This window comes from Motacilla alba, chromosome 3, assembly GCF_015832195.1.
Source record: "Motacilla alba alba isolate MOTALB_02 chromosome 3, Motacilla_alba_V1.0_pri, whole genome shotgun sequence".
Classification (NCBI taxonomy): domain Eukaryota; kingdom Metazoa; phylum Chordata; class Aves; order Passeriformes; family Motacillidae; genus Motacilla; species Motacilla alba.
Genome location: NC_052018.1, coordinates 34,300,933 through 34,327,951, shown reverse-complemented (window position 1 = coordinate 34,327,951; position 27,019 = coordinate 34,300,933). Strand labels below are relative to the sequence as shown.

The 27,019-nt window shown below is 37.4% G+C and overlaps 1 protein-coding gene across 3 annotated transcripts in view; it reads left to right on the top strand.

Moving 5' to 3' along the window:
• Nucleotides 1–27,019, top strand: part of UBE3D (ubiquitin protein ligase E3D) — a 78,970-nt gene that overhangs the window by 39,861 nt on the left and 12,090 nt on the right. Inside the window, exons 9-10 of one of the 3 annotated variants that reach the window (XR_005256371.1) lie at nucleotides 1,671–1,862; nucleotides 4,899–5,016. The exons of 1 other annotated variant lie outside the window; for it this stretch is intronic. Coding sequence is in view for 1 of the 2 variants with exons in the window: in XM_038132453.1 (XP_037988381.1) it covers nucleotides 4,899–5,037 (139 nt within the window). In the remaining variant the exon portion in view is untranslated. Of the gene's footprint in view, nucleotides 1–1,670; nucleotides 1,863–4,898; nucleotides 5,038–27,019 lie in introns of those variants that run through there. One more of the 3 variants, XM_038132453.1, reaches the window with a different exon arrangement.

The following is a 27,019-nucleotide window of genomic DNA, read 5'->3' as shown; positions in this document are numbered from 1 at the left end:
TTATTTTTTAAAGAAATCACAATTTTCCTGGATTTCACATTATTATCAACTAAACAATTTTGAAAATACCCCTTCATTTTTAGAAACACTTTATGCTTGTGACTATGGGGACTTTACTTTCCTAGCTGTATTTCTTTGACTGGTTATAGGAATGTGAGAATCATATTAAAAAATATAAATTTCTCCTTCAAATGACCAGTTCCTTAGAGAAAGCGTTGAAAAGGACAAGGGGGAGGATAATGTCAGTTTGTCATCTTTATTTCTTACTTGTTTGGAGTGCTCTGTTCTGACAGTTTAGCACATAGCACATTGTTGTTTCAAATCGGCATCTAGCCAAATATCACCCTCCTTGAGTTGCGTTTTACTTCTTCATTTTTGTACTACTTCTGTTCAGTTCTGAATTGTGTGCTGGAAATATATGAAAGTTTTATTAGCATTCATCGTATGTGGTTCTGTCCTTTTCAGAATGGAAGTTATGTGAATGTTCAGTTTATATCTTTCAGTCTTATTCTGTTCATTGTGTTTTCATAGGTGAGACTAATGGATATTTCTTAGATTGAACAGAACAAGTTCTGAGTTTGATGTTTCACTCTGGCCTGCAGAGGCTGCATCTCAAGTTTGATTAACACTGGGGAACCTCTGACTGTTCTTACTAGGAATCAATTCCATTATCACCAACTCTTCTTCCTGCTCAAAATTTAAGATTTTTTTTTCCAGTTGTCCTGAACCCACAATATAGAGTGCACTTAAGTAAAAGCACCAAGTCTCTCAGTTTGTTTCACTCATTAGGGAGTATGGTGGGCTCTGAAGAACATGTTTACTTTGCTTATAGTACTTGTTTTTGCTAGATAGAAATACCATATTAATAAATTCATCCTCAAATTCTCCCTGGTAAACACCACTTGATTAGCTGGTATATATGTTGCTGTGTGCTATTAGCAGCTTTTCTCTGTGGACCTACTAATGTGCTGTCATGGTCTTCTCAGTACTCTCTTGAAAATCAGAAAAACGTGAAACTTCCCCAAACCTAATTTATTTGAGATCTTTCTTAAGAAAATTTGATTGAAATAAGCTGAAAGGATTAATACAGGTTTTGGTGAAGAGTGGGATAAAGAAAAGAGAGAGAAAATGGAAAGAATGGAGTGGCAGACAAAATGCTTAGAATTATTTGTGTTTTCCTGTTGGTGAGATCACTGACAGATAAAACTGGATGATAATGGTGATTTACAGAGGTGGATTTAACATCCTGTGAAAAAAAATTCACTCTGGCATGCCCTTTTCTTAACTCAGAGTATGGTCTGAGTTTGTACCATTTTCCTGAGTATGTTTTACTACATCTTACTCTTTTAAAGCCTGTTTTCTAAAGCTGAGTCACATTTCCCTCAAATACTGGCAAGGCCAATAGGTAGTGGTGAGATTTTACTTGTTACAAAATTAGTCCAAAGTAGATGCAGTGTTCCTCTCCACAATGACATAGGGAATTTGTTTAGAATGTATGAATTTTGTTTGATACTGAGAATCGTATTTTCTTGTGTTAGATTGTGAAGTCCAGAATCTCAGGATTTCTTTGTGGTGTAGAAAAGTTGAATATTTGCTGAAAGGAAGTACAGCATTATTTCTGTTGTCAACCTCACTTTCCTCAAGTCTTATCTCCCCCTTATTCCCTTCAGGCAGCGTAGAAGCTGTGCTGTGATGTCTGGGAATTGTGCTGAGTGATCGGCTGAGCTGTCCTCTGTGGATGCTCACTCTCCTGAGGAGCATTATCAGCCCATCTACCTCTTCCAGTAAACCAAGCAAACAGTCTCCTCTCCTGTACTGGAAGTGAGACAACTCCCCTTATACAGAAAGACCATGAAACTAAGGTGAAAAACAGTGGATTCTTTGTGGTTTGTTTTGCTTTTGTTTTATGCGTAGACGCTTATCTCTTTCCCTGCAATAAAGATTATGGAAAAGTGCTTCTAACAGCAACAGGGATAAAGAAGAACAAAGGAGAATTATCTAATAAAGCAGTGACTTCCCACAACCATTTGTGTTAAAGGCTGTGAAAGGACAAGTCACAAGGACTAATTCCTAACGTATATTCCTGGAGCAGTAAATGCTGGGATGTTTTGTTTGTAATAAGGGAATACACTGGAATGATTTCAGGAAATACTAATAATTGAGCAATTAATAAACAAGAATTCCAATATAATTAGGCTAAATGTCTTTATGCAAACCTTCTTTCCCTCAGATAAGCCAACAGCCACAAAAGAAAAATCCCCAGTTTGGTGTCAGGGCTGTAGTAGTTGGACTTTGAAATGAGGAGGCATCTCCAAAAAATCCTTGTATCAAAACACAAGAATAGAATCAGGGTAGTGATGTAAGTTGTGATGTTTTGAATATTGCTTGGAGTTCTGAAAAGTTTCTTTGAAGAAAGGGTGTTGATCTGTGGAAACACCTTCCCAAGACCCAGAACCTTAGCATACCACCTCCAGTCTCCAAACTCTCTAGCTTTGTTTGAAGGTGCCTGCACAGTGCTTTGTTTAGTCTTGCTGATTTCTGAAAAAGAGAGCCCCAGTTTTGCTAGCTTCACCTAAATTTTCTTGCATCACCAGATTGTAGAAAATGTAGAGAAAAGAATGAGTAAGGAGCATATAAAGGTAAGTTTCTAATTATGTGGGGAAATGAAATTATCAAGGGATAAGGAAATGTAAAACTCCATTCTGGATTACAGTTAACAAAACTTCTTGGTTACTGATTACTTAGGGCTCATCATCTAGCTTTAAGTGTTCCTCCTGGAATATTTATAGAATCACAGAATGGTTTGGGTTGGAAGGGACCTTAAGGATCATCTAGTTGCTATCCTCCTACTGTGGGTGGGGACACCTTCCAGTAGACCAGGTTGCTCAGAGCCCCATCCAACCTGGAGCTCTGAACCAGTCGGGGCTGCCTTTTCTGGGCTTGGCCACTTGTGTAGTCTGTAGTCTTATAAAAGAATCTTGTTTCCATTCAACACTGACATAGTATTTGTGACTTAACTGGAGGTTTGTACCTTCCAATAACAAGAATACTCCAGAGTCTCTTCTAAACATCTCACCTTCTTGTCCTAGTGGTCAGTTGGGATTTTTTGTAGTAGCTTTAACAACTTTTCCAGATCCATGTGTCACAATATAAATGTCCAATGAGACAGTACATATTATAAAGCCTGTTAATGTGTGGGAGGTTTTGGCCTCTACCCTTTGGTACGGTCTCAGATATGTTGGAAATCTTAATCTTAATAATGGCACTGCCATTAGAAGAGCCAGGGGGTGCCTTCCTCCTTCTCCTTACCATGTAAAACTTAGATCTTCCTTTGTTAAGATGACTCATTCTGGTGAGGTTTGAGAAAAGAAATTATATATTTGGTAATCTAGATGTGATATGATTCTCTTTTTCTTTTATTGTAGGAACAAAAAGAAAAAGGGAGAAAGCATTTTTTTTTAGGGAGATGAAAGCCCCTCTGACATTCTGTGCATTATAGGTCTTGCTTCTATGTATCAAAACAGAGTTAGATTCTTATATACACATAGATAAACTAGGAAAGAGAAAAAAATGTAAATATTAGAAAAGACAAAAGCAAAGAGTTGAAATTCAAGTGGGCAATTTCAGACAAATGGAGGTAGGAAAGTGAAAGTACACCCACTCTTTGAAGAAAGATGTGTAAATTATGCTAAGTAGGACATCTTCTAGAAGAACTAAGAAGGTGCTGTGTATAAAAAGTGTATATGCAAACCTATGTGTAAGATGCAAGACGTTACAGTGAATCATTGGGTTTGGGAGGCCTGGGAGAATGAGAATCATCCAGGATGACATGGATATTGTGAAGAGTATTTGCTCAGTTTTCACCATGCTGAATGCTGGGGCCCCAAGTGTCTAAAAAATGCAGCTCTTTCTAGAAAGTACATTAAAATAAGCTGTTATGTTCAGTCAGAAGAGCTGGAGGAATTTAAAAGTGAAAGCTGATGCTAACATTGTTTATTGAAATTTTGAAGTCTTTGACAGGGAAGGGTAGCAAGTATTGTCTTCCAAAGCAATGCACTCAGGTCTGCTGAGAATAAATGGCATTCATCTTACCCAGGAGCATCTGATATTACCTACCCAAAGTTATTAAAGTAACTGGATCACTGATCAGTCTGTCAGTTTGTGTATTATGGAAGAAATAAGCTTGCACTATAGGAAGCAGGATGACCTTATGTTTTGAGTAAATCTTGTTGAACTAATCTTGTTCTCTAGCATGTGATAGTGGGAACAGTTTACAGGAATATGCTTCTGAAGTGGGTTTTTTTTTTGGTTTGTTTTTTTTTTTATGAGTAACTCTAGAAATCTTAACTCTTTTAATACATCCTAATAAAAAAATCTGTATAAGGTGAACTGGGATAGATTTTTGCTTGCTACAGACTGTTAGTAAGTTCCCAGTGAGCATAGTGAGCATCAGTTTTGAAAATCACGCCTGACCTCCTGTCTTTTCAGAATTGAATGGAATCTTTCTTTCTAGAAACAAAATAAAAAGTAGAGGCATTATGTACTGCAAAGAATACTCTATGTGCAAAATCATTATATAATGGGAAATTACAAGTGACAGATGAAATTTTGTTCAGAAGTAATGAAACATTGAATTAGAAACATGAGTGAATTTTTCTAAAATATGCTAAGTTTTCCTTTCATATTATGTATATTTTTGACAGATATTGGTGGTATGGGTAAGGCACTTTATCTAAATACACCATGTTTTTCTGGTGAAACTCACTGATCTTTGACTTTTGCAGAGAAAACATGAAGGGAATTTTTTTTCACAGTGATATGACACATTTTAATACTTAATTGAAACTTACGGTTTAGATATATTTTAAGAAAATGAAGAAGCTTTTTTAACCCTATAGGCTTGCTGATGCATGGGAAGATGATATGGGAGTTCATCCTTTAAAGTTTCCATCAGAAACATGTTTGGAATTATTGTTGATACTGGGTCTGAGTACCACATCTCTGCCACCTTCACTTCGATGCATGAATTCTTTTCAGGTAAGGAACAGCTTCTGTTTCAGTATAAAGGTGTTGCTTTTGGAAAAAGAGAGATACCTGGGGGCCATAAACCCTTTCAGAGGGTTTGTCTTCTGTATTTTCATGACTCTCTTATATTAAAATGTAGACCAAGGTGGAAAATGCCATTGTATTTTAAACAGTTCATTACAGTTTAAAGTGATGAAATTTAAAGAAATTTCATCAAACTTAGGCTACAGTAGCTAGAATCATTATAAAAAATCTTCTGGGCTTAAAAAATAAAATCCTGAGCAACAAAATAAAGATTTCTAGTGGTGAAAACATTCTTCTGTGTGTTACTTTGGAAGTTCTCAGCAATCATGGAATTTTTCCAAAAGAAACATTGTTGCAGGCATGTTAAATTGTGATTTTATTTATTTTTTAATGTGGTCAGAGAGTATGATTTTTACAAATGCAATAGAGACAATTGAATTCATGATGATATGACATAACAATTCAGCCTTTTTAAGATGCTCCTGTAGTTACATAGTCTGTAGGTTGAGTATTGATGCAAATCTAAAGTAACCAGCTGTTGAGCAGGAAGTGTACTGAGTCTGTGTTTGTTCTGGCAGCTGTGAAAGAATCATCATCTTAGTGGGACTAAATGTCCTTAACAGTTTGTAATGTGAAATCAGGTAGCCTCTATTCATCTGTATTTCCTGTTTGTACTTAAGGCACCTCTAATTAGTGTTCCTGAGTTATGTTGACTGAAAAGTAGTCTTTTTGTAGATTTTGAAACAAAAAAAAAGGTTGTTAAACAAAATCAAGTCATTGACTTTAGGAGAGTTACACTCTGAGAGATGTACAGCTGCTGAAAACTTCTGTTTTAGGAAATAGGTACCTGCATTTTTTCTCACTTTGCATCTTGTGTGCTTGGAAACAGGGAGTCTATACATGGTGATCACTTGGGTACAGCAGCAGCCACTGATTGCTTCAATGCTATTTTAATACCCGAGGTCAGAATTATTACTGGGTTGTACATTCAGAAGCCATAAAATTGAAGAATCTCCTGGATGCCAATAGATTGCAATAATTATAAATTTCAAGGATTGGCCAGCAGCACAGCAGTAGTAATCCATGCAGTTAAGTAGTCCATGTTTCCTATTAAGAAGTGAACATTTTGGTTGTCTCATCCAAGAGGATGTATTCCTTGTCTCTTACATTAGCAGTAATCTGTGGTAAAGGCATCCCTGCTTTACCCATGACAGGTTAAATAGGAGTCTCTTCCTGTATGCTGAGACTGTATGTCCTGTATTGTTTCTGTGCATACTCAGTCCCATGTTGTGTATTTGGGATCCCCTTTGATTTGTGTATGGGGTAGAGGTAGGAAGTGATAGATGTCTGTCAGCTGGTGTTCTTACCTCAGAGTACACAAAACATCAGACTTCTTTTCTTTTCCTTGGCTGACTCAGGACAATTCTGCTCAATTGCTCCTGGGTAGCCTTAGCTTTGTGAGGCTACGTCTATAAAGAAACCATTGCTCTAGAGGCACATGCTGCAGGTCCTGGAAGCATAGGGTTACGTCAGCCTTGGGGTGGGACATCTCCATGCATCCCCTGGAGACCCTCTGACCATGGTCTTTCAACCCCAGATTTCTGTGGAACAGATGAAAGCAAACAGTACTGTGCTAAGCTCATTTACTGAGCACTGGCCTGCACAGATCATGGTTTTCCTGCCTGTGTGCCAAAGTTGGCTATGTGACAATGTCCTGTCTTTCACAGCAACACACTTTGCAGTTTTTGAAAAGCCCAAGTTGAGAAACCTGCTCTGCTAAGATAAAGTTACATTTTTCCAAGTGGGAGGAAAGAAAAGTGGCTTTTTTGATAAAATTCTGTGACTCCAACTGTCACTCTCCTTGGCAGACAGTCAATATCACCAAGTGTTTGTCCTAGAGGGCAAATGCTGTCCAGTAAAATATTGTTTTATTTATTTTTATCTTTTTCAACCTTGTTTGGATCTTAGTTAGTGAATCCATGAAGCAGAAACAAAGTTTGCCCAGGCTTTTACCTGATGCTTTATAATGGTCTGCCAGCCTTATAATTTTGGGGATTTTTTTTCTGGCTTGCATCTTCAAGTTCAGCGAATACTAGAATTACAGATCCTAGTTTTTCTGTATTTTTCTTGGAAAAAGCTGGCAAGATCTGAAGAGAGCTTGAATAATGATACTAAATTGTGCTGTTGCCTGGGCATAAGACCATGCTGCATCCAATATAGTGAAGATTGTGAGCCAAAAAGGGAATAATAAAAGGGCACTAATTGAAAACTGATATTTCATGTATCTTAATGGAATAATGGCAAAATGACAAAATGGCAAAATGTGCTTTACTTTGTGGTAGACCTTAATCTGACAGTTGTCTAGAAAAATTTAAAACATTTTAATTCTGTATTACAATGACACTTGTATTTGAACTGGAAATAATTGCAGAATTCCCTGTTATCTACACAGTGGAACGGTGGCTGTCCCATTCAGCAGGGGCCAGGGTCTTGCAACTGAATGCTGGAGGAATTAGAAGGGAAAAACAACCCCAGAAAGTGCCAGAATTTTCTTCTTTTGTTTATATGTGTTTCCACAGTTGGACATGTGGTGAGGATTTAAATGGACCACTGCTTTCTACTGGTGCTTTTCTTTATGTTTTCATACAGTATTTGGAAATGTTTCTAGCAGGCAGCTCTAATGTGATGATCTAAAAGTTACAATTTAACTCCTGATACCCTGTTACAGGCGCTTTTAAAAATCCATTTTTTATAATAAAAAATGATCAAAAATTTTAAAAAAGATCAAAAATTAAAATAAAAAATGATCAAAAAATTGACCAAAAATTATCTCATTGACACCCATGTGTTTTGAGAATGTATTTACCCTCTCTCCCAATTATATTACAGTACTGCAGTGTTAACAAGCCAAAATTTTAGTTGGTATGCATCTACATTGGGTGATGCTTAGGCTGTAAAAAGCACACAAAGGAAATCTGCTTAGTTGCTAATAATCTGTAATAAACTCTGTTCTGCCTTGTGCTCTGGAAGTACTCTCTGGGACTAGCTTAGCAGACTCTGTATCAGTGCTGAGACATAAATTACATTTTATTTTCCATTGGTGTGCTACTGCTTAGTAACATAATATTTGAAATCACTTTTCAATTCTGTTTTGACCCCGTAAAGATCTTTCAGTGTGATTTATGTTGCTAGAGGAGCCTGGAAGAGAAGAGCAGCAGCAGACTGTGCTGCATAGCTCTGCTGAGTTTAAGGTGCTCACTACAGCCAGCTTATATGTTTCCCAGGCTGGTGAGCCTAGGCAATAGGTTGTCTTTGGCTCATCTCTCATTTCATCTCAACAATTGCAGTGACATTTTTTTGGTGGACTATAGAGAGTTAAATCTTAGGAAGCCTGAGCCTGTAAACTCTGAAGGACCAAAGTGGATATAGACTGTTTCTTGCTGGTTGATGGCAGCTCTCAGGTTTACTGGAGAACATGGTTTTTCAGCCCTGACTTGTACCTTCCCAGGCTTGTAATCCCTCACCCATACTGAGGATGTCTCAGATCAAGGTAATAGGATTGACTGAGGCGCTTGATACTTACCCTGGAGCAATGAGAAAAGCTGTAAGAAGGGAGAGAGGAGTTTGCTACTAGAAAAGATTAATGTTTTTCGTTTGCTTTTGCTCTGAGCATTGTTTTGCTGCTTTCTCTTCAGCTCCATTACACTGCACGGAAACTGTGTTACCTTATTACACGCTCAATCTGTATGGCTGTCCACCCACCTGAGCTGTCAGTCCTTTGCTTTAGAAATTGTTGGGCTTTACTTTGTGTATTATTCTTAAAACTTACGAACACTTGTAGCTGGCACCCACTTGAGTTATCATGTACTTTATCACAGTGCTGCTCGGCTGCTGCTTCTCAGCACAGTCTCAGAGGCTGTGTTGGTATTTCAGAGCCTACAGCACAGAACAGTTAACACAGGGAGATGCTTTAAAGTGACAAGTAATCTCTGCTGTGTTTTTCTAACCTTATCTCGTCTTTCTCTGAATTCAAGCACAGTGAACAGAAAATGTCCTGGATATTGAATTCTTATGATGATATATGGGGCTGTTGAGCACATTTTGTCACACTGCTGTTGTTGTGGGAAACCAGACGTTTTACTTGCCCTATCAAGGCACTATTCATAAGGCCATAGACTGTAAACAACAGTTTTCAGAGTTAAACAGATCATGGTTTTATTTTTACTTTTACAGTTGCATGAAATTGAGGGAAGATTGTGATTAAGAACTGCTGAGCTGTTTCAAAATTTTGTTTCAAATAGCTCTTGATAGTTTTTGGAGCTGCATCCAGTGTCCCTGGTAGCTTTCAGCAGACTGTCTGCTTTGGTTAAGAGAAGTGAAGCCACTGTTTAAGAAAAAACAAAACGGTTTATTCTACCGTTGCAGTAAGAATCCCTAGTGGTGTCTCTGAAGGAAAAAAAAAACCTCATTTGCAGTTATTTTGCTTTCAAAAAAGAAGGAAAACCCAAGGTTTCTCATAGAACAGCCTGTCAATTCTCTGTCATTTAGTCTCTTAATACAGTGCAGGAAACTTGCTAAAGGCAAGATGGTTTAGAAATACGGAATATCAGTTGCTCAGAAAATGTAAGAATGAATAAATACAGTATTCATTATAGTTTAGTAGCTATAGTGTATGAGTATCGAAAGGGTCATGGAAAACAAAATATAAAATGACTGCTGTCTCTCAGGTCTATCCTTGGTCCAAACTGAAGTGTCCATACCACCACTAAAAACCACCATATTTGGTGTTTTTTAATATTAATGGTTTTATGTGTCACTATATATATGAAAAGCAATTTCAAAATCATTTATTGCAAGAAGTTAGCTAAAGATAACAGATGCATCTGTGTCTTTTGACATTCCTTTTTGAAGCCAACAGCTGAGTAAAATTTACGAAAATCTGTTTAGCTTTTCCATTTGTTGAGAGCATTTGGAGCTAGAGGAAATGCACATATTCTTTTAAGCTGGATTCCACTCCTTTGGAGCACTGTCAAACAGCAGCAAAGACAGGACAAAAATACAATAAAAGAAAATATTAGGAGTAAAGAAATGGCTTTCAAAATATTGTGTCTTTTATTAAACTATGCCAGAAAAGAAAAGTAAATAAGTGAATTTATGCAGTAAAATGGCTTTTTATCCCTTTAAACATTTTTTTAAAATCACAGGCTATTACTTGCTTAGTGAAGATCTCCCACAAAATTAATTAGAGGTCTGAATATGTATATTCTGTAGTATTTCACAGACAAATGATGAGTTCCTAGACACAGTACAAATTTTTAAAAAATATTTCTCTCAAGCTTGCAACTGCCTATGTCTCTGAAACTTCTGCATTAACATTGACAATATTATGAAGCAAACACTGCAAATACATTGTAATCTGTTTAAATACAGTCATGTTTGTTTTCCTTAGTGGACCTGTTATACATAATGCAAACTACAGTGGACAAACCCAGAGTATTTATTGCCAGCCTCTTTTGGCTACTCAGATTATACCCAAAATAATGATGTTTTGTTTTTTGCTGGTTACTATAAAAATGCCTACCTTATGTTTTTTGTAGTTTTGACTAACTCAGATAGGTTTCCAGGATGACAGAGAATGGATTTTTTTTCTATTTGTGATTATTTTGTGTAAGTTTTTAAGTTTAATTTCAAATGATTTCTTTTAAATGGGAAAGAAGTACCCAAACCTTATATTTGAAAGCAGACGTAGTTTTGTGAAACATGCATACAAATATTTCAGCGGCTTTTAAATAAAAGATCCTATCATGTATATATTTGGAGTTTTTTCACGGTTTTTGCATTTAATAAGAGCCATAATAAATCTATTCAAACACTGCAGAATAATTAGGAAAAAACTATGAAACTGTATGAACAAATTAAAATATAAAATTGTGAATAAATGCTGCCAAGAACAATAGTGTTTCAATGACAAATCTGAATACTCCTTTGCAGAATTATAAAGATTTCTGTGTTCAATTAAGAGATTATTATTTTGTCTGCTGCTTAATTGTTCCATATTATGTCCCTCAGATTATCTTACTTGGTGTTCTCTGTAAGTTATCTTTTAAAAGTATCTCTGTAGCATTCAGGTGTATGTGTTGAGACTATCCCTTTCTTTTGTTGTTAACCTCAGTCTCAAAGGGAACAATTCTTTTGCTGAACTATAATTAGTATTTTTATGTTCTTGTTGAAACTGTACCAAAAATGTATCATACTATTCTGCATACACTTTATTAAAGCATAATGTCTCCTGCCTGAGAACTGTTCAGTTCTGTGTATGCAGGACCTTATTGAACAATGTCCATATGTCCTTATGTGTCCCTATATGACTCATCCATATCTGCAGCACAGGCTCACATTTCTAGGCTATGGTTTTGTGATATCTGTAGCTGCTTTGGACATGCTAATGGGAAGGTATTATTTCCCTTATCTAATATGTGGCATGGCTACATTTCCTCTAATGGGAAGGAGCTGCCCATTTATATTGGCCTGAAACAGAATGAAATCAATCATGTGCAAACCTAGACTGAAGCTATAAATAGGAAAAATGCAAACCCAGCTTACTTGTGGAAGTAAAAGATTTTGTGATTGTTTCAGTGCTCGGTGGAAAATCAGAACCTTGACAGCAGTGGCCCTAAACCGAGATTCAAAATTTGTCATCAGTTTCTTGGAAAGGGTAAACGGTTCTTTTCTTCCAAGGCAGTTCTCCAGTGAAGAGGAAATAAGAGAGAGGGAACCTGCACTTATCATAAACAGAAGTAGATTAAATTACAAAAAAAACCCCATGAGCTCCAAGTAAGAAGCAGTGAACATGTAGCATGCAGGCAAGTGCCTGCTCTGGAATTATGGTCTCCTGCTGCTTGAGAGGGAAGATCATCTGAAAGAACAATTAATTTCTGCAATTCCCTTCGCCTAGAGTATAGCAAAAACCACCTGTTGCATAAGCATGTAGTAATACAATTCAAAGCAGCTTTCTTAGAAAAGATGCCATCGTGGGGGGTTTGACCCTGGTTGCCCACCAAAGCTGCTTTATCACTCCCCTCCTTAGCTGGACAGGGGAGGGAAACTGCAATGAGCAGCTCCTGGGTCAATGAAAGGAGGAAATCACTCACCAGCTATTGTCATGGGCAAAACAGATTTTACTTGGGGAAATTAATTGAATTTGCTAACAATCAAATCAGAGTAGGATAATGAGAAGTAAAACAAAATCTTGAAAATATTTACCCCCAAATCCTCCCTTTTCAGGTTGAACTATAGTCTCAATTATTTGACAGCTCCTCCTAGCAGTGCAAGGGTGGGGAGAATGGGGGCCATGGTGAGTTCATCACACATGGTCTCTGCTGCTCCTTCCTTCTTAGACAGAGGACTCTCACACATTTCCCCTGCTCCAATGTGGATCCCTTCCATGAGGTGACAAGCCCTGCCAGCAAACCTGCTCCAGTGTGGGCTCCTCTATCCACAAGTCCATCCAGGAGCTTGCTCCAGTGCACACTTCCCACAGGGTCACTGCCTCCTTCAAGCATCCACCTGCTCTGGCACAGGTTCCTCCACAGGCTGCAGGGGAAACTCTGCTCCAGAACCTGGAACACCTCCTCTCCTCCTTCTTCACTGACCTTGTTGTCTGCAGAGCTGTCCCTCCCACATAGGCTCGCTCCTCTCTCCCAGATTGTTGAACAGAGTTTTTTTCCCCCTTCTTAAGGCTGTTATCCCAGAGGCACAGCCACCACCACTGATGGGCTCAGCCTTGACCAGCTGTGGGTCCATCCTGGAGCCAGCTGGCATTGGCTGTGTCAGACATGGGGAAGTTCTGGCAGCTTCTCACAGAAGCCACCCCTGCAGCCTCCTGCTACCAAAACCTTGCTATGCAAAACCTATATAGTCATTCACCATTTAGATGTGAATGTACAATTAATTGCAGGGATCCTGTTTAGATGGTCTGGTATAGCCTGTGAATGAACTGCTTGAAAGGGGTGAAGACAGAACTAATTTTTCCAGTTTTCACCTATTGTGAACTTTCTGATTTTTCCAAGTAAGTCTGAAATCCAAAGGTGTAGTTGTTATGTCCTAATGATCAAGTAGTTGTGTAGGTAATGCACAATTAAGTAGAAACTGAGAGTTTGTCTTTATCAATAGGCACCACACGATGGAAAAGACAAATAAAGTTGTTTTATGTACCTGAATATATACATAAAGCAGTCTTATGGGAAGTCTGATATACTACTAGAACATCCATTCCTGTTTATTAATTGAGGCTGTTTGTGACTGAGAAGCAAGCTCTGCTGAAAAGATATATTTAGACCTGTGCACAACCAAATACTGCAATACATGTTCCGTGTGGTTTGTATAAGAACCACACCAGCAAAACCTTGGCATCTCTGAGATAATATTAGCTCTACCCAGATTGCAGTTAATAGCTTGATTTATGTGAGGTGCAAGTGTCAATATTGTAGCTAAAAATGCACAGAAATCACATTATCAGCTACAACAAGCTCTTTTGCTTTAAAAATAATAGTGAGCCGTTGGATAACAATGATTCTATAATGGAGATTTTCCTTAGAAGTTCATGTTGTTATGCTGTGTGTTTTGTGAATGTGTGCTGTTATGGAAAGCTATAACACTGTTCATTTCCATTAAGAGTCTGGATGGAAGATTTGAAGCTACTTGAGGAGTCCAGAAAGCTCTGCAGAATAACAGATGTATTTATAAGGATGGTTCTTAGTAGGTTTAAAAGTGCTTTAAAAACGAATGGATACAACTCTCTTAGATTTCAGCTATAGGCTGGAGTAGATATGATGTTATCATGAATTACAAGATTTTGAGGAATCCTGAGGGAGGTTATCAATAAGTTATAGCATTTTATTAACATACAGGTCAGCTTGCCAAGGCATTTAGAGCAGCTCAGGAGTGTTACACGTTGAAGAGTTGGAAACAGTAATAATGTCTTCAAGGAGACAAATGGACAAATAAACAGAAGGCTGTAAACTCAGAGCATAATAATTGAATCAATGACTTGACTATGATAAAGTACATGGTGGACAAAAAGGAAGAGGGCTGTTAAGTTCTCTTTTTATTGTCAGTTGAAAATGAGTCTGGAATGAATCTTTTGGTGAAGAAGTCAGTAATGCCTCCAGTGAGAAACATACAATTTGCCTTCCCTCAGAAGCAGAAGTCCATCATTCTGTTGCAATGTCAGTAGAGAGTCGTGTGCTCTAAATCTTTGTGCTTGAATCATAGGTCTGTTCCGGGGGTGGTGGCTGATGACAAATGGTACTGCTTGAAAGCTTCTGCTTCTTAAAGAAGAAAACTCTGTTTGGATTTTAGGAAAGCTAGAATGGGCAGAAACATGGCATGGGGGAACAGGATAGAGCAATGTCTGTCCAGGGGTAGGGAAAAACTTTAGGGAAGTGTAAGAGGTGAGATAGACCTTTTACTAGGCCGGTGATGTTCTCATTGACATACACCAACACAACTGTGACTGGCCAAAAAAGGACAAGACTATTTCCTTCTCTAAGTTGTTTCCTGCTTTGATCTGTAGAAAAGATCAATTGGGTGACTATTTCTTTGTAATAGCTCCACTGCTTTTGATATAAAGGAAGCTGGTTTACACATGGGAGTGTGTGGAGGTATCTCAGCCAATGCATTTTATAGAACTCCTAAAATAAGATTTTGAATATTCCTGTGGGAAGAAAGAGAAGGGCAAAAGGGTGTATAATCATTAACACAATCTACTGAAATAAGGTGACTGTTTAGCATCCAGTAGAAAGCTGTCATGCCTTGAGGTGAAACGTGGCAACCATTTAGCAATATGTAGAAAAACTTGCAGAAATCTGAAGATGCCGTAGCAGAGTGAGATCACAGGGAGTGTTGGGTGGGCAGAATGTGATTGCTGTTTGGACTTTTGCCAGGCATTTTGGTTAAAGTTTCTTCATCTGTCTCCCAGAAGCTTGACAAATAAAATAGGAAGTGATTCTGCCTTACGGAAAGAAAGAAAAAAATATTCCTGTGTAGCTAATGTAAACTATAAAAGCATGGTATATAGAGAAAGAGACTATTTTAAAAAACCAGTTCCCAGTCTCTATTATTTTTGTGAGCTATGGCACTGTAGATAAATGAAACCAAATCAGGGAGCTATATTTCTTCTGTTACTTTTAGTGAGCTTGAGTTTTATACGGAAAATAGAAGAAAAAAAGGTATTAAGCACCTTGCATGGAAAAGAATCTTGCATGAAAATTTGTACAAGTGAAGATGTTATTGACTATTTTGGCTACTCAGTCCACTTCCAACTTCTTCCAGAATGCCTGGCATTTCTAAATATTATCCTGAAAATGACTGAACATTTTACTGTTCAGATGTTCTCACTTCCTGTGACTGGTACTGCTGACCCTTGTTCTGCTTCTTATCAATAACTGCATAATGCAGCTTTAAATAAAAGGTTTTCTTGCTGTTGATGCTCCAGTTTTAGACATATTTTCTATTTTCATATGTCTCACCAAATTAAAAAAAGGCTATTGTTGTGTAATGGGGGGTGATGAGATAACATTTCTTTCTTAACTCATCAGAGAGCTTGCTGCTGACTTTTTATTTCATATTTTCATACAAAGTCTATTTCATTTATCATTTGCTAGATTTACAGAAGTTAAATTCTAGGACTGTCTTATTTCCCAATTTGTTAGCCACTTTGAGTTTTATGCATTGATGAGTTCCCATGTTACTTTCTCATATTTATTAATACAAATTTGCTTTCTTTCCAATGCTTTTATGAGCAGATAGCTCTGTAATTCTTGCACCTTTTCCCTGTTTAGGCACTAACTTTTAATCCTTACAGTTACCTAATTGTATTTTCCTCTTTTCAGGTGTGGGAGGGGAGAACAACAGGGCTTTATATCCTTCTTTGTAGCAAAATAGAATCAACTGTATTTCTTAAAAAAAAAAGGTCCACCGAACACACAGAAACCTTCATATTTCAGTTTGCCTTCTCTGCTTGCACAGAAAGGAAATGCATTTTCAGCTGTATTTTTGTGGAGCAGTAGCTAAAGACTAGTCAAATTAATCAGAAGTGTCTATTCTGCATAATTGTCCTAAGGATATATTCCATTAAGTGACTGCTTTTCCTATTTTAAGCTAGGATGTATAATGTGTCTAAATAATGTCTGCAAATCTTACTGTATGCTGTTCTGTATGCTTTCACGTGTCTGAGCTTATTCTACATTTTTTAGGCCACTCCTGTGTGGGGAGTTTGGGGAGAGTCCATTCTCCCATTTGCCTGGTAATTAGATCATCTTCTGAGGACTCTAGCATTCAACAAGGTTGTATCCACAACACTAGATTTAGATGAAGCAGAGCTCTGATTCCACCTGGAAATGATTGTGCTCCTGTAATTTAGTTAAAATGAGCTGTCAGAAGTGAGACAGTGTTTACGTATTTTTTAAGTGCAGCTCAGAGGCTGGAGAAAACCCTGGTGACACTTGGTAGCTAATCATTTTATGTAAGCCTATCCTGCAAAGGCAGAGCATGCATTCCTAATACAAAACAATGAAGAAGTCAAGAGGGACTCTTTTACAACAATACTGATACTGGTTAAAGTACTAATACTTACTAAATTGTAGTGTCACTGTTGGATTATACTTCTTTCCCAGCCTACATTCTGATAATTTACAGAGCAACTGAATGCCTGATTAAATATGGCATATTTAATATGATTAAATATTCAATGTGATTCCAATATGATTCTCAAAACAACCCTATACTATTTTTTTTACAACAAGGTAGTCATCTTGAAGAAGATGCAAGTCACAAAAAAAAAGAATTCAATGTAAAGATATTATCTTAATCTCCCATGCTACTCTGTTTATGCAGAAGTGGCTTGTCAGTCCAGTTTTCACCATTACAATAAAAAATTGCCAGGACTTTGGATTGCCTAGAGTTCTCATTCAAATGAACAAATACTGAGTGTTTTTTAAAGTTAGGCAATCATTTGGGGTGTCCACCTGAAGACTTAGGAGCATTTTTCTCATCTTGTAACCTTAAAAATTCTAGTGGTGGTCCTTTAGTGGTGGCAGCTTTGCTTTAATTAGTTTGTGTGGTATTTCATAAATTCACCTGAAGCGTTTGTGGTGATAGTTCAACATTGTAGGCAAGGACCTGAACCTTTTGAAGTTCATATCAAAACTCTCTTTGGCTTCAGTGGTGCAGAACTGGCCTGCAAATGAATAAACCAGCCAGCTGGATATATTGTAGAGAAATAATTATTGCAGACTCTGAAAGTTCCTCATTAACACTATTGCGTGTGAACTTTGCAAGCAAATGCTTGAAGCTAATCTCCGATAGCTATTTGTTAGACAAGCGAATTAATAGCTGTGGCTGCTGGTTCATGCAGAGGGTTCTCTGTTGGTTTTTTTTTGTCCTTTATTTGAAGACTTCAATCAGTATAAATGATTTAAAGGCCTCACTCCACTAGATGCGGAAAAGATGCTTATAATGTAGTACTTGCTTACACTCTGCAGTTATTGATATGATATAATATTTTTACACTTGGGTAAGTATAGATTTTGAATAAAAGAATTTAATTAACGCTGAATAAATGTTCCTCATAAGGGAAAAATTCTCTATTTCTATTTCATTAATTCTTCATGCTTCTAGCAGTAAACGAATTTAATTTTACTCCTGGTGTTCAAGGTCTGTGCTTTTCTTTCCTTCTGTTTTTCAGTATTTCTGTCTTTTAAACAGGCTTTATTTGTGTTTTATAGTTGGGAAAAGAAGATCAGCCAGAGATAGAAGATAGGGAAAAGTGCAAAACATTTTTTTCCTATAGTTGGACTTTGTGTAATGCACAGTGGACATGTATCTATGACTGTGCATAAAAATGTGTAATGTGAAAAAATTAGGTTTTTGGAAAGGTCTCTTAGATTTGAAGATTACAAGCCCTGTTTTAAAAAGCAAGCTAAGGTGCAGTTAATTCTTTTAAATCAGTAAGGGTAGGGAGGATCAGTCACATTATAAAAGTAACCCTTGCACATGCAAGCAACCATGCTCATTTAATTTCGCTTTAGTAAGGCAATTTAAGGTTTTGGGGATCAAAATCCCTTTTGAGAGCTTCTTTTAGTTGTATATGCAGTACAATAGAATTTTGTATAAAATGCTTCAGGATACAAAGTGAGTGAAATAATGTGGCAGATGTTTAAAGTGAATAAAAAATATCTGCTTATGGTGTGTGTCAAGCAGCGAGGGGTTTAGTGTGGGAAGTCTAGGAGAATGATTGTTTTAGAAGTTAGAGGCAAACAATTTTTCATTTTTATTTTTTCCACTAACTCAGTACAGTTTTATTAAAGGTTTTCATGCAGAAATGTTAAGTGCCTGGTGTTGATCTTTGGTAGTTCTTAGTGTTTATCTTATAATGCTGGTAAAATTTTGAAGAACTTCAGGTTATTTCTTTCAAATCTTAAGGTCATGCTGTGATCCTCAGCTTTGGAACATTTCTCACATGTTCTTCATAATCATCTTTCTACATTTCTACTAATTTATGCTATTTTTCATTCACGGAACTTTGGGACATGCTAAATATTTTTTCATAATGCAGACAATTATGGTTCAACAGCATATTTTTTTAGTGGCCTTGCCCTAAGGAAGATGTTTTAAACAGTATTTTAGAAGTCTTAGAGCAGACCAATGTGCTGTAGTAATTATACTTCAATAATCCAAAATGATGCCTCCAGGGAGATATGACTCCAGTGTATACTTTGTTCACATATATTTATCCTTGATGGTTAAATTGGATTAAAAAATCAGAAAAAGAATTGGAAGAAAGAATCTGGAAAATTGATTCTTCTTGAAGGTCATTCATGTTTTCTAAAAAGAAGTTAAAAATGAACATGAAAATCTTATTGTTAAAGAAATTGTTCTAGCTTTGTTTTGCATAATAAGATTTTTATCAGTACAAGAAGAGGTCTCATAATAATGAAAGCTAATGGCTATTTTAGTCTGAAACTGGAAAGTATTCAGTGGCTGGGAAACAGACAAAGAAAAAGAGGGGGAAGGAAAAGAAGCTTGAAGAGAATAATATGGACTACATGGAGCCATAAGCTGAAGGACAGATTCATACTATATTGTAATATAAAGAGGTTGCAAAGGAGGAGGGGAGAAGAGAAGGGAAGGCAACCAAAACTGCAAGATAAGGTTTAATTCACAAGTATTTTCTGTCCATATTTGACTGAAATATCTTAAAAGTGAATGAAGGAAGTTGATTTATAAAAATAAAATTAGGCAGCAAAATTAAGAGGGATTGTGAAATTTAAACTGTCTAAACCCCCCAAAAAGAGCAGAGTGGACAAAGTCCAGTTTGTAAGTTTTACAAAACATTTGAACCATTTGTGCTCAAGGATGCCTTAGAACTGCTGATCTTTGTTAATTAGCTGGGTCACTTAAAAAAATGCATACAACAGAAATACATTTACAGAGTCACAGAGTCATTGAGGTTGGACATGACCTCTTGATATCATCTAGTCCAACCCCCTGCTAAAGCACAGTCAACTAGAGCAGGATACCCAGGACCACGCCCCGTTGGGTTTTAAATGCCTGCAAGGATGAAGACTCCACAACCTCCCTGGGCAGCCTCTGCCAGTGTTCTACCCTCTTGCAGTCAAAAAGTGTTCAAAAGAAGTTTCATGCTCTTTAATTTGTACTTATTGTCTCTTGTCCTGTTAGTAGGCATTACTGGGAATAGTCTGGCTCTCTCATCTTCACTCCCTCCCATCAGATATTTTTACACATTGATATGATCTCCCTGAACCTTCTCTTTTTCAGGCTGAACAGTCCCAGCTCTCAGCCTCTCCTCATATGAAAGACACTCCAATATCTTAGTCATCCTCATGATCCCTTCTTAGCCTGTTCTTAGCCTTTTCCTCACTTCATTAAGTCCATATCTTTCTTGTATGGGGGAGCCCAGACTTGGACCTACCAGTTCAGATGTGACCTTACCAGTGCTGAATTGGGGTGAAGGATGACCTCCCTCACCTTGCTGGCAACACTTTTCCTGATGCAGATGTATGTGCACTATGTTCTGTTACCTGGTCCTCCTTCATGAAGGGTAAGTCTTTTTCTTACAGACTTCTGTTCTGGTCTCAGGGGCCTGGGATTCTTGCAGGCTGAAGATCAGCAAAGACTGAGGCAAAAAGGGCATTGAGTACCTCAGCCTTTCCCTTTCAGTATCTTGTCAGCAGGGCCTTGGGCACTGTGCAGACTAATGCTGTGCTACCTACTGCTTTTGTGTCTCTGAGAATCTGGAAGGAGCTACCTCCTGGCTCACTCGGATCTCACCCTCTGCTGACGTAGTTTGCTGTCCAGTTGTTTAGCTGGGTTGAGTAGGATTCAAAGAAGCCATTCAATTTCTGAGGCATAGGGTTGACTGCACCTGTTAGATGTTGCACTAGATCTCATCAGTGATGATTAGGTCAGGAGTGAATATTGGTTCGACAGTAGTTTCTAAATAATTGCATTTTCCCAGCCAATGAGACAAGCAGCCCCTAGATATCCCATACATGTGTGCAGTTAATGTCTTTGTCTAACACCAGTGTTTTAACATCTGTTTCATTTTTGAAATGGGTCTTATTTCAGCCAGTTATCCAGGGTGCTGTCAAAGCCCATGTGTGAGCTGTGCTTTGCAGTGATAAATGAGTACAACTTGTATCATAATCTGTTTATTTTTTTGCTTGGATCCCTTTTCAGAATGTGATAGGTGGCCTACTTTTATGGAGATGAAATATTATTTTCGTGGTTTTTTGTGACATAATGGGTCTTGTAAACAGTTGCATAGTGTTTTGGAGTAGGTGGCATTATTAGGATGGATATTAGTTATTTTCGGGATGCTGATACATCAACTCTGTATTTGTCTCTTGAATCTTCCTCATCTCTTGCTAATTATAGTTGGTCTTGGGGGGAATCAGCTTCCTAAGTTAAACAGACCAGGGTAACACACAGTGTTTCTGGAGTGTGTTCAGGTGAGAACTGGTTTATGTCACCTAATTCCTTTTCACAACCCCCAGATTATTTCACAGTTCTGTGGTGGGCATATGCTAATGCTGCTGCCTACACTCCGGTTTGGGAGCAAGCTTCCAAATCCCTTTGCCCTGAAAGCAAGTAAATTCCTTTCTCTTCTGTTTCCAGGCTTATTGAGCAAACTTGTTCTTTTCTTTCTGCTTTAAGATTTTTTTTGTATCTTTTTCCTGCTGATACATGTATTTCTTCTGTTCTACCCATTGCATTTTTTAAAAATCAAATATAAGCTCTTCAGCAGATTCTGTGATTACTCTTACATCAGTTATTTGAAACTGAGAAGAGCTTGTGCAGATTTTTTTCTGGTTGACTATTTTGCTTACCTAAAAAAGTCTCCCTCCCATCTTTTTTTCTTTTTCTTCTCTTCTCCCCACCTGCTGGCTCCTGAAAACTGGAAACATGAGAGGCCTTGTCTGAGCATTGGATTAAGAGCCAGGAAATCCTTACTCTTTCCATGACTCATTGTGTGTGTCCTTGGGCAATCTGTTACTATTACAGATAAAAGCTGTGCATAGCACTTGGCTGAAAAATTAAAAGCATGGTGCACGATCCAAGGAGATTTTTTCAAATTTCAATCAAAGCATGGCAAAGGTGGACAAAAAAGGGAGGCTGCAGAAAGTATAGGGGGAAACATTTTGTTTATGAGCTCCACTAAATGGTTATGAAGGGAGATAGGTAATGCTCACAAGAATTTCTGTCTCTTAACCCTTTGGTTCTGTCACAGTGCCAGCATATGCTATGGTAGTAGATGCATATACATCCCTCAGTTTCAGAGCTAATATGTTCTTATTAGAAATGAAATGGGTAAGTAAGAGTGATGGAAGAGGAGAGGATGCACTGTTCAATAGATGCACCTGCACTCTGCTTTTTAAATCCAGTTCTCTGAAGGTTTTCTTGGGAGATTGGTTTTGTGGTTGTGTTTAAATGTGTGTCAGTGCCTGAGGTTTTCCTGAGTGTTTGCTTAATTTTTGTTACACTGCACATCTTTAAGGATGTGAACTCTTCCTTACAATTTAGAGGTAACAGAGATCTTTGGGGAGAGGAAAGGTCTGGGGCTTCTAGGCAGGGTCACCTGGAGGTCAGAGAAGACATATGGAATCATTTACCTATATATAGGTGTGTATATATATAAATCAGATGTGAAAATAACTTCAGGAAGTAATGGAATGTGATTGATATGATATGATATATGATATATGATATGAAAAGCTGCCTTCGGTATCCTGCTTCCTTATGTGACTTCTCTGTATAAAGCTGAATATGGTGAAAAGCTGCCTATGGTACCTGCTGCTTCCAGAGTGTATTTGCAGTTGTTTTAATACCGTGTCCATTCAGTGCTCATTCACTTGACATTGCCTTTACCTTTATTTTGACTATTTTAATGATCTGTACATCAGCTCGCATTGCTATGGTTTTGAGGGTGGTAGCTTTCCATTCAGCAGCAACCTCTCTAATGTAAGGTAGCCTTTCCATCTCCCCCAGCCTCTTTTTCATGTAACCTTGTCTCTTCCTTCTGCCTCTTTGGCATTATCCAGTGACTATGCAGGTGTGCCAACACAGTGGGGAGGAAGTTTGCAAGAGCATTTGGTTAGTGCTTAACCTTCCATCAAAGAAATGTATACTTTCTGGTGAAGTTCATCGGTGAAGGCTGCTGGGGTCCATATATAATCTTTGATATTTCATTTGGTGAAAATGAATGCCTTATATAATTATTTTACTTCATCTTCTTGGTTTGTGCTTTTATTGCAGCCATATCATCTTCCAAAAAAGGCTGTGCTTGGGATGAATGTTTGACTTTGAATTATTAAATGCCAATATGTGGGGTTTATTCCTGTTTTTGAATAGTCATGGTTAATTGAGAACTGTATCAGTGTTCTGAGATTTAGAATCTTCCAGTGATGCTACAGTATGCAAAAGGTCATTGTTGCAAAAGGTCAGTCCTGTCCCTGCAGTGGAAGTTGCTGTGCCAGTGAGTGGGGTCAGTCTGACCTCTGCTTGAGAGTGTTAACTTGCATTTCCCACTGTTGCTGCTCTTCTGACATAGGAATCTGATGAAGACACTGGATCAGAAAGGGTTTTGCTCTGGACTCTGTGTTATCAGATGTTTATCCTAGCTTCTGTGAGCAGTTTTTACTTCAGAGACTTGCAGTAATTGGTCTGGTTTATATCTGGGACCTCATGGAATTCTTGTATTTCATTAAATTTAGTCGTGTTACTGCAGATGACATTATGGATCATCAATGGGTCAACCTCTGTCATTAGATCCCCCTGGTTCCTTGTACAGCCCTTCCTTTTGGAAAGCAAAGTAACTTTGAATTGCCATTAATTGATGAATTCATCAAAATTTTCCAAATCTGTCCCGATAGGGAGTAAGTATTTAAAATTGTCTGGTGCCTGTCAGAGGCAGGAATTCATAAGCTATTGATGAGTCTAGATTTGACTCCCATAAGCACTTCACTACATGAATAATTGCCTCTCTTGGACAATAGAGGTGTTCCAATGTGTGTACAGAATCAAAGATCCTATTTGATTCAAAGTTCAACTTTGGAATAACCATGTTATTGTTGAGGAAATCATTAGAATCAAAAGGACGACAAAATTTGTCTCTGGTCAAAATTGTTTTTTCAGTATTGTTTTCAAAGAGAATTCTCTGTCATCACTTGTTTTAAAATCTTTCTTACTCTCACTAATTTAATAAAATTCTCTCTCATGGGTAACTACTGACAAGAAATACTTAGAAAGATGCAATTTAAATGTACTGAAGTCAAAGTTAATTACATTAAACCTTCTTAAAATGCAAGAATCATATAATACCAGGAAAATAAACATCTAGCATGCAGAAATTACATTACTACATTCCTTCTCTCAGTTGTTCTACAGGCACGCTTTTTCATAATGAAAGACATAAGGGACTTGAATATAGTCTAGACAACCATTTTAATTTCTTACAATGTTCTCAGTCAAACTTTTGATTTTTCAGGTTCAATCATGCTGAGAGTTACCAGAGCTGAGGGCTCATGCTGTCCATGGAGAGTCTTCCCAGTATCTCCATAGTTAAATTTAATTTATTTTGTATACCATGTCCTACTCTCACAAGAATGTGGCAATAAACATAGTAGTAACAAACCTCATATATCTTTCAACACCAACTTCCCCACAGATCTTTGCTTTTAAAAATCTTCACTTCATTTACTTTTACTTTAGTATGAAATTATTAGTAAACTTTGATGAAAAGAGGTTTAACTTGCAGGATTGATGTTTGAGCACAGTCTGCTTTCAAAAAAAACAAACTACTTGAAAGCTTTTATCTTTAATTATCTTATTGCTACAGGAAAAATATTCTAAAAATGGTAAATACTGTATTTTCTTATGAAGCTTCAAGGTCAGTAATGGTTCTTTTTACCAAGAAAACACGTTTTCATGAGTTTGAGCCTTAAAATTGATGGTTTCAGCTTTTGTTCTGATTGTAGCTGGCAAAAGAATGTGCTCAATCCCTAGAAATAAAAATCAGTTTGACCTATTAACAGCTATAGGGATCTTAGAGACCAGAAATCAACACTGTAAAAATACCTGATATAATTTAGGAGCTCAGATCTCACTGAGAGTGGCCTTAAAATCCTACATCCTTTAGAGGCTTTGAAAATGTTTTATTACTCAACCAGTATTAAGCAGTGTTTACTGAATGCTTGGCCATTTAATAGGCATCATGAGAATTTACAGGAACAGGATGACCTGGGACCAAAGGACAGCCCTGCTCAGACTCTATCCCCCTGGGAATGAATCATTGTAGGAGAAAATATTTTCCTAAATATCCCTTCTTTATTGTGGTTTTGTTTTCTTCTGTGTGTCTCTCTATTTCACAGGATACAAATGAATGTCTTACATAATTTTTTTTCCTTCATCTTCTTGGTTTGTGCTTTTATTGCAGCCATATCATCTTACAAACACCTGTTCTGTTTTAACTCAGTCTTAATCTCTTGCCAAAAGCTGAACTTGGGTAGGAACGCAGTAGTCCCAATAAGGTGTTAAAAATAAAATAGTAGTTGATACTTAAATACCCATTTATATACACAAACAAATTAATCCTCATACCTCATGCAGGGAGGTATTTATTCTCATTCCAGCTTTAATTGCCAGGAAGCAAAGAGAGAATTTAAGCACCTAATTTTCCAAACTTGCTTCTTTTTTTCCATGAAGTTTTCAAAAGATAACCTAATGAAGATGTGTTCAACCTATCTAGTTTTTAAAGTGTTACATAACAGTGCCACATTCTCCTTTAATCTCCTCTACTGTTTTCTTTAGAGTTATGATAGATTTGACTGTTCAGATTGCATGTAAAAATAAAGATTGTGTGTAAATGTGAGCATATAACCAATCTCTCAATAAAAGATATAATTTATTTTTGTTCTCTAATGCATCCATTTTATGTCATGCTCCCTCTGCCCTCTTCTCACATCTTACTGCTGTTTCAAATCGTATGTCAGGTATGTTGAGAAATGGGTGTGCACACAAGAGATGGCCATGTCTGACACTGTGGCAACATTGAGTATGTGACAAGTTATCCCAGAAGTTTCAGCATGACATCACAGTGTGCTCTGCTCCTGTAGCATTTGCTGAGGGAGACTCTTAGAAATCCAGTTTACATCTGTTACTGGCTTCTATGACATAACTAACAATAAACATTGCAGGATACGAAGAGGGTGGTCTATTTCTTGGCTTTCAGGGTTTGGTAGATTTTCTTTTTAGATAAAAAATGTAACAGTTTAGAGACAAAAGCAAAATTAAACTGCAATTATACCCTCCAGGCCACCAGCAAGTAGAGTATTAACCAAAATGGTTGGCTTGTTTCCTTGTGGCCTCTTTGTTTGTAAAGCACCTTACCACAGTAGTTTTTAATAAATCTTTTCCTAACAATCTGTTTGAAGGCAGGCCATGAGACCTCTGGTGCTGCTCTATAATTTCCTGTGTCAGTTTTACCTGTCGTTTGGGTTTTCTAAGGCATTTCAGTGTAAGAAATGAGAAGGTTGTCTTATGTCTGGCCTCAAACAGACTCTGAACAGGGACCTAAATTTGGACAAAAAGAGAAAGACCAATTTTCATTAAATTAAAATTCAAAGATGTATTGACCTACAACATTAATATCTAATGCCTCTGGCATCTTGCCAGTGGTGAATCCTAGAGATAACTGTATTGTTTTACACTGGGAGTTAAGGAGAGTGTGAGGGCAACCCAAATAATTTATTTGGTTGATGCCTGTGTGATAGCCTTGTTAGTGCACCCCAATTACATCTCTTTTATTTAGTGCCTATGCTTGCCTACAGTTTGTAGCAAGATGTACTGTTTTCTCCTCCTTTCTTCTTAGGTTTCCTGCTCAGTTCCTCTTTCTCTTTAGCTTTCCACCATGCTTCTTCTAAACCTGAAATAATCTTAGCCTGCTGTTATACTCCTATAAAGGGCAAGGAAGTTGAGGGGAGAAAAAAGACAAGAAACAAAAGCAAGGAAAGGCATCTCCAGCCAGGCCCTGAAGGGGATTCTTACTTCTAGATTTTACCTGCTGCTGCAGCTGGGAAACAAATAACTATTTTTGTAGTAATCTTGCTTTTCCTGGAGGAACTGTGAGCAAGACTTTATCTTCTACTGCAGTATATCTGACATAGTGCAGGTTGGAGGTAAATCCTGGTGAAAGGTGTGTTGTGTGGGTTTAAAGGAGAAGGATTGATTAGGAGTAGTGATTAAAATTATGAGAAAGACAATTTGAGTTACTGTGAGGAATGATTCAATAATAGGGAGTAATAGAGAAAATGTTAGTTTATGGCGAGGGGATCATTTGAGCTGGAAAATGAAGCTGGTAATAGAAGAATATATTATTCATTTTTCTGGTTTG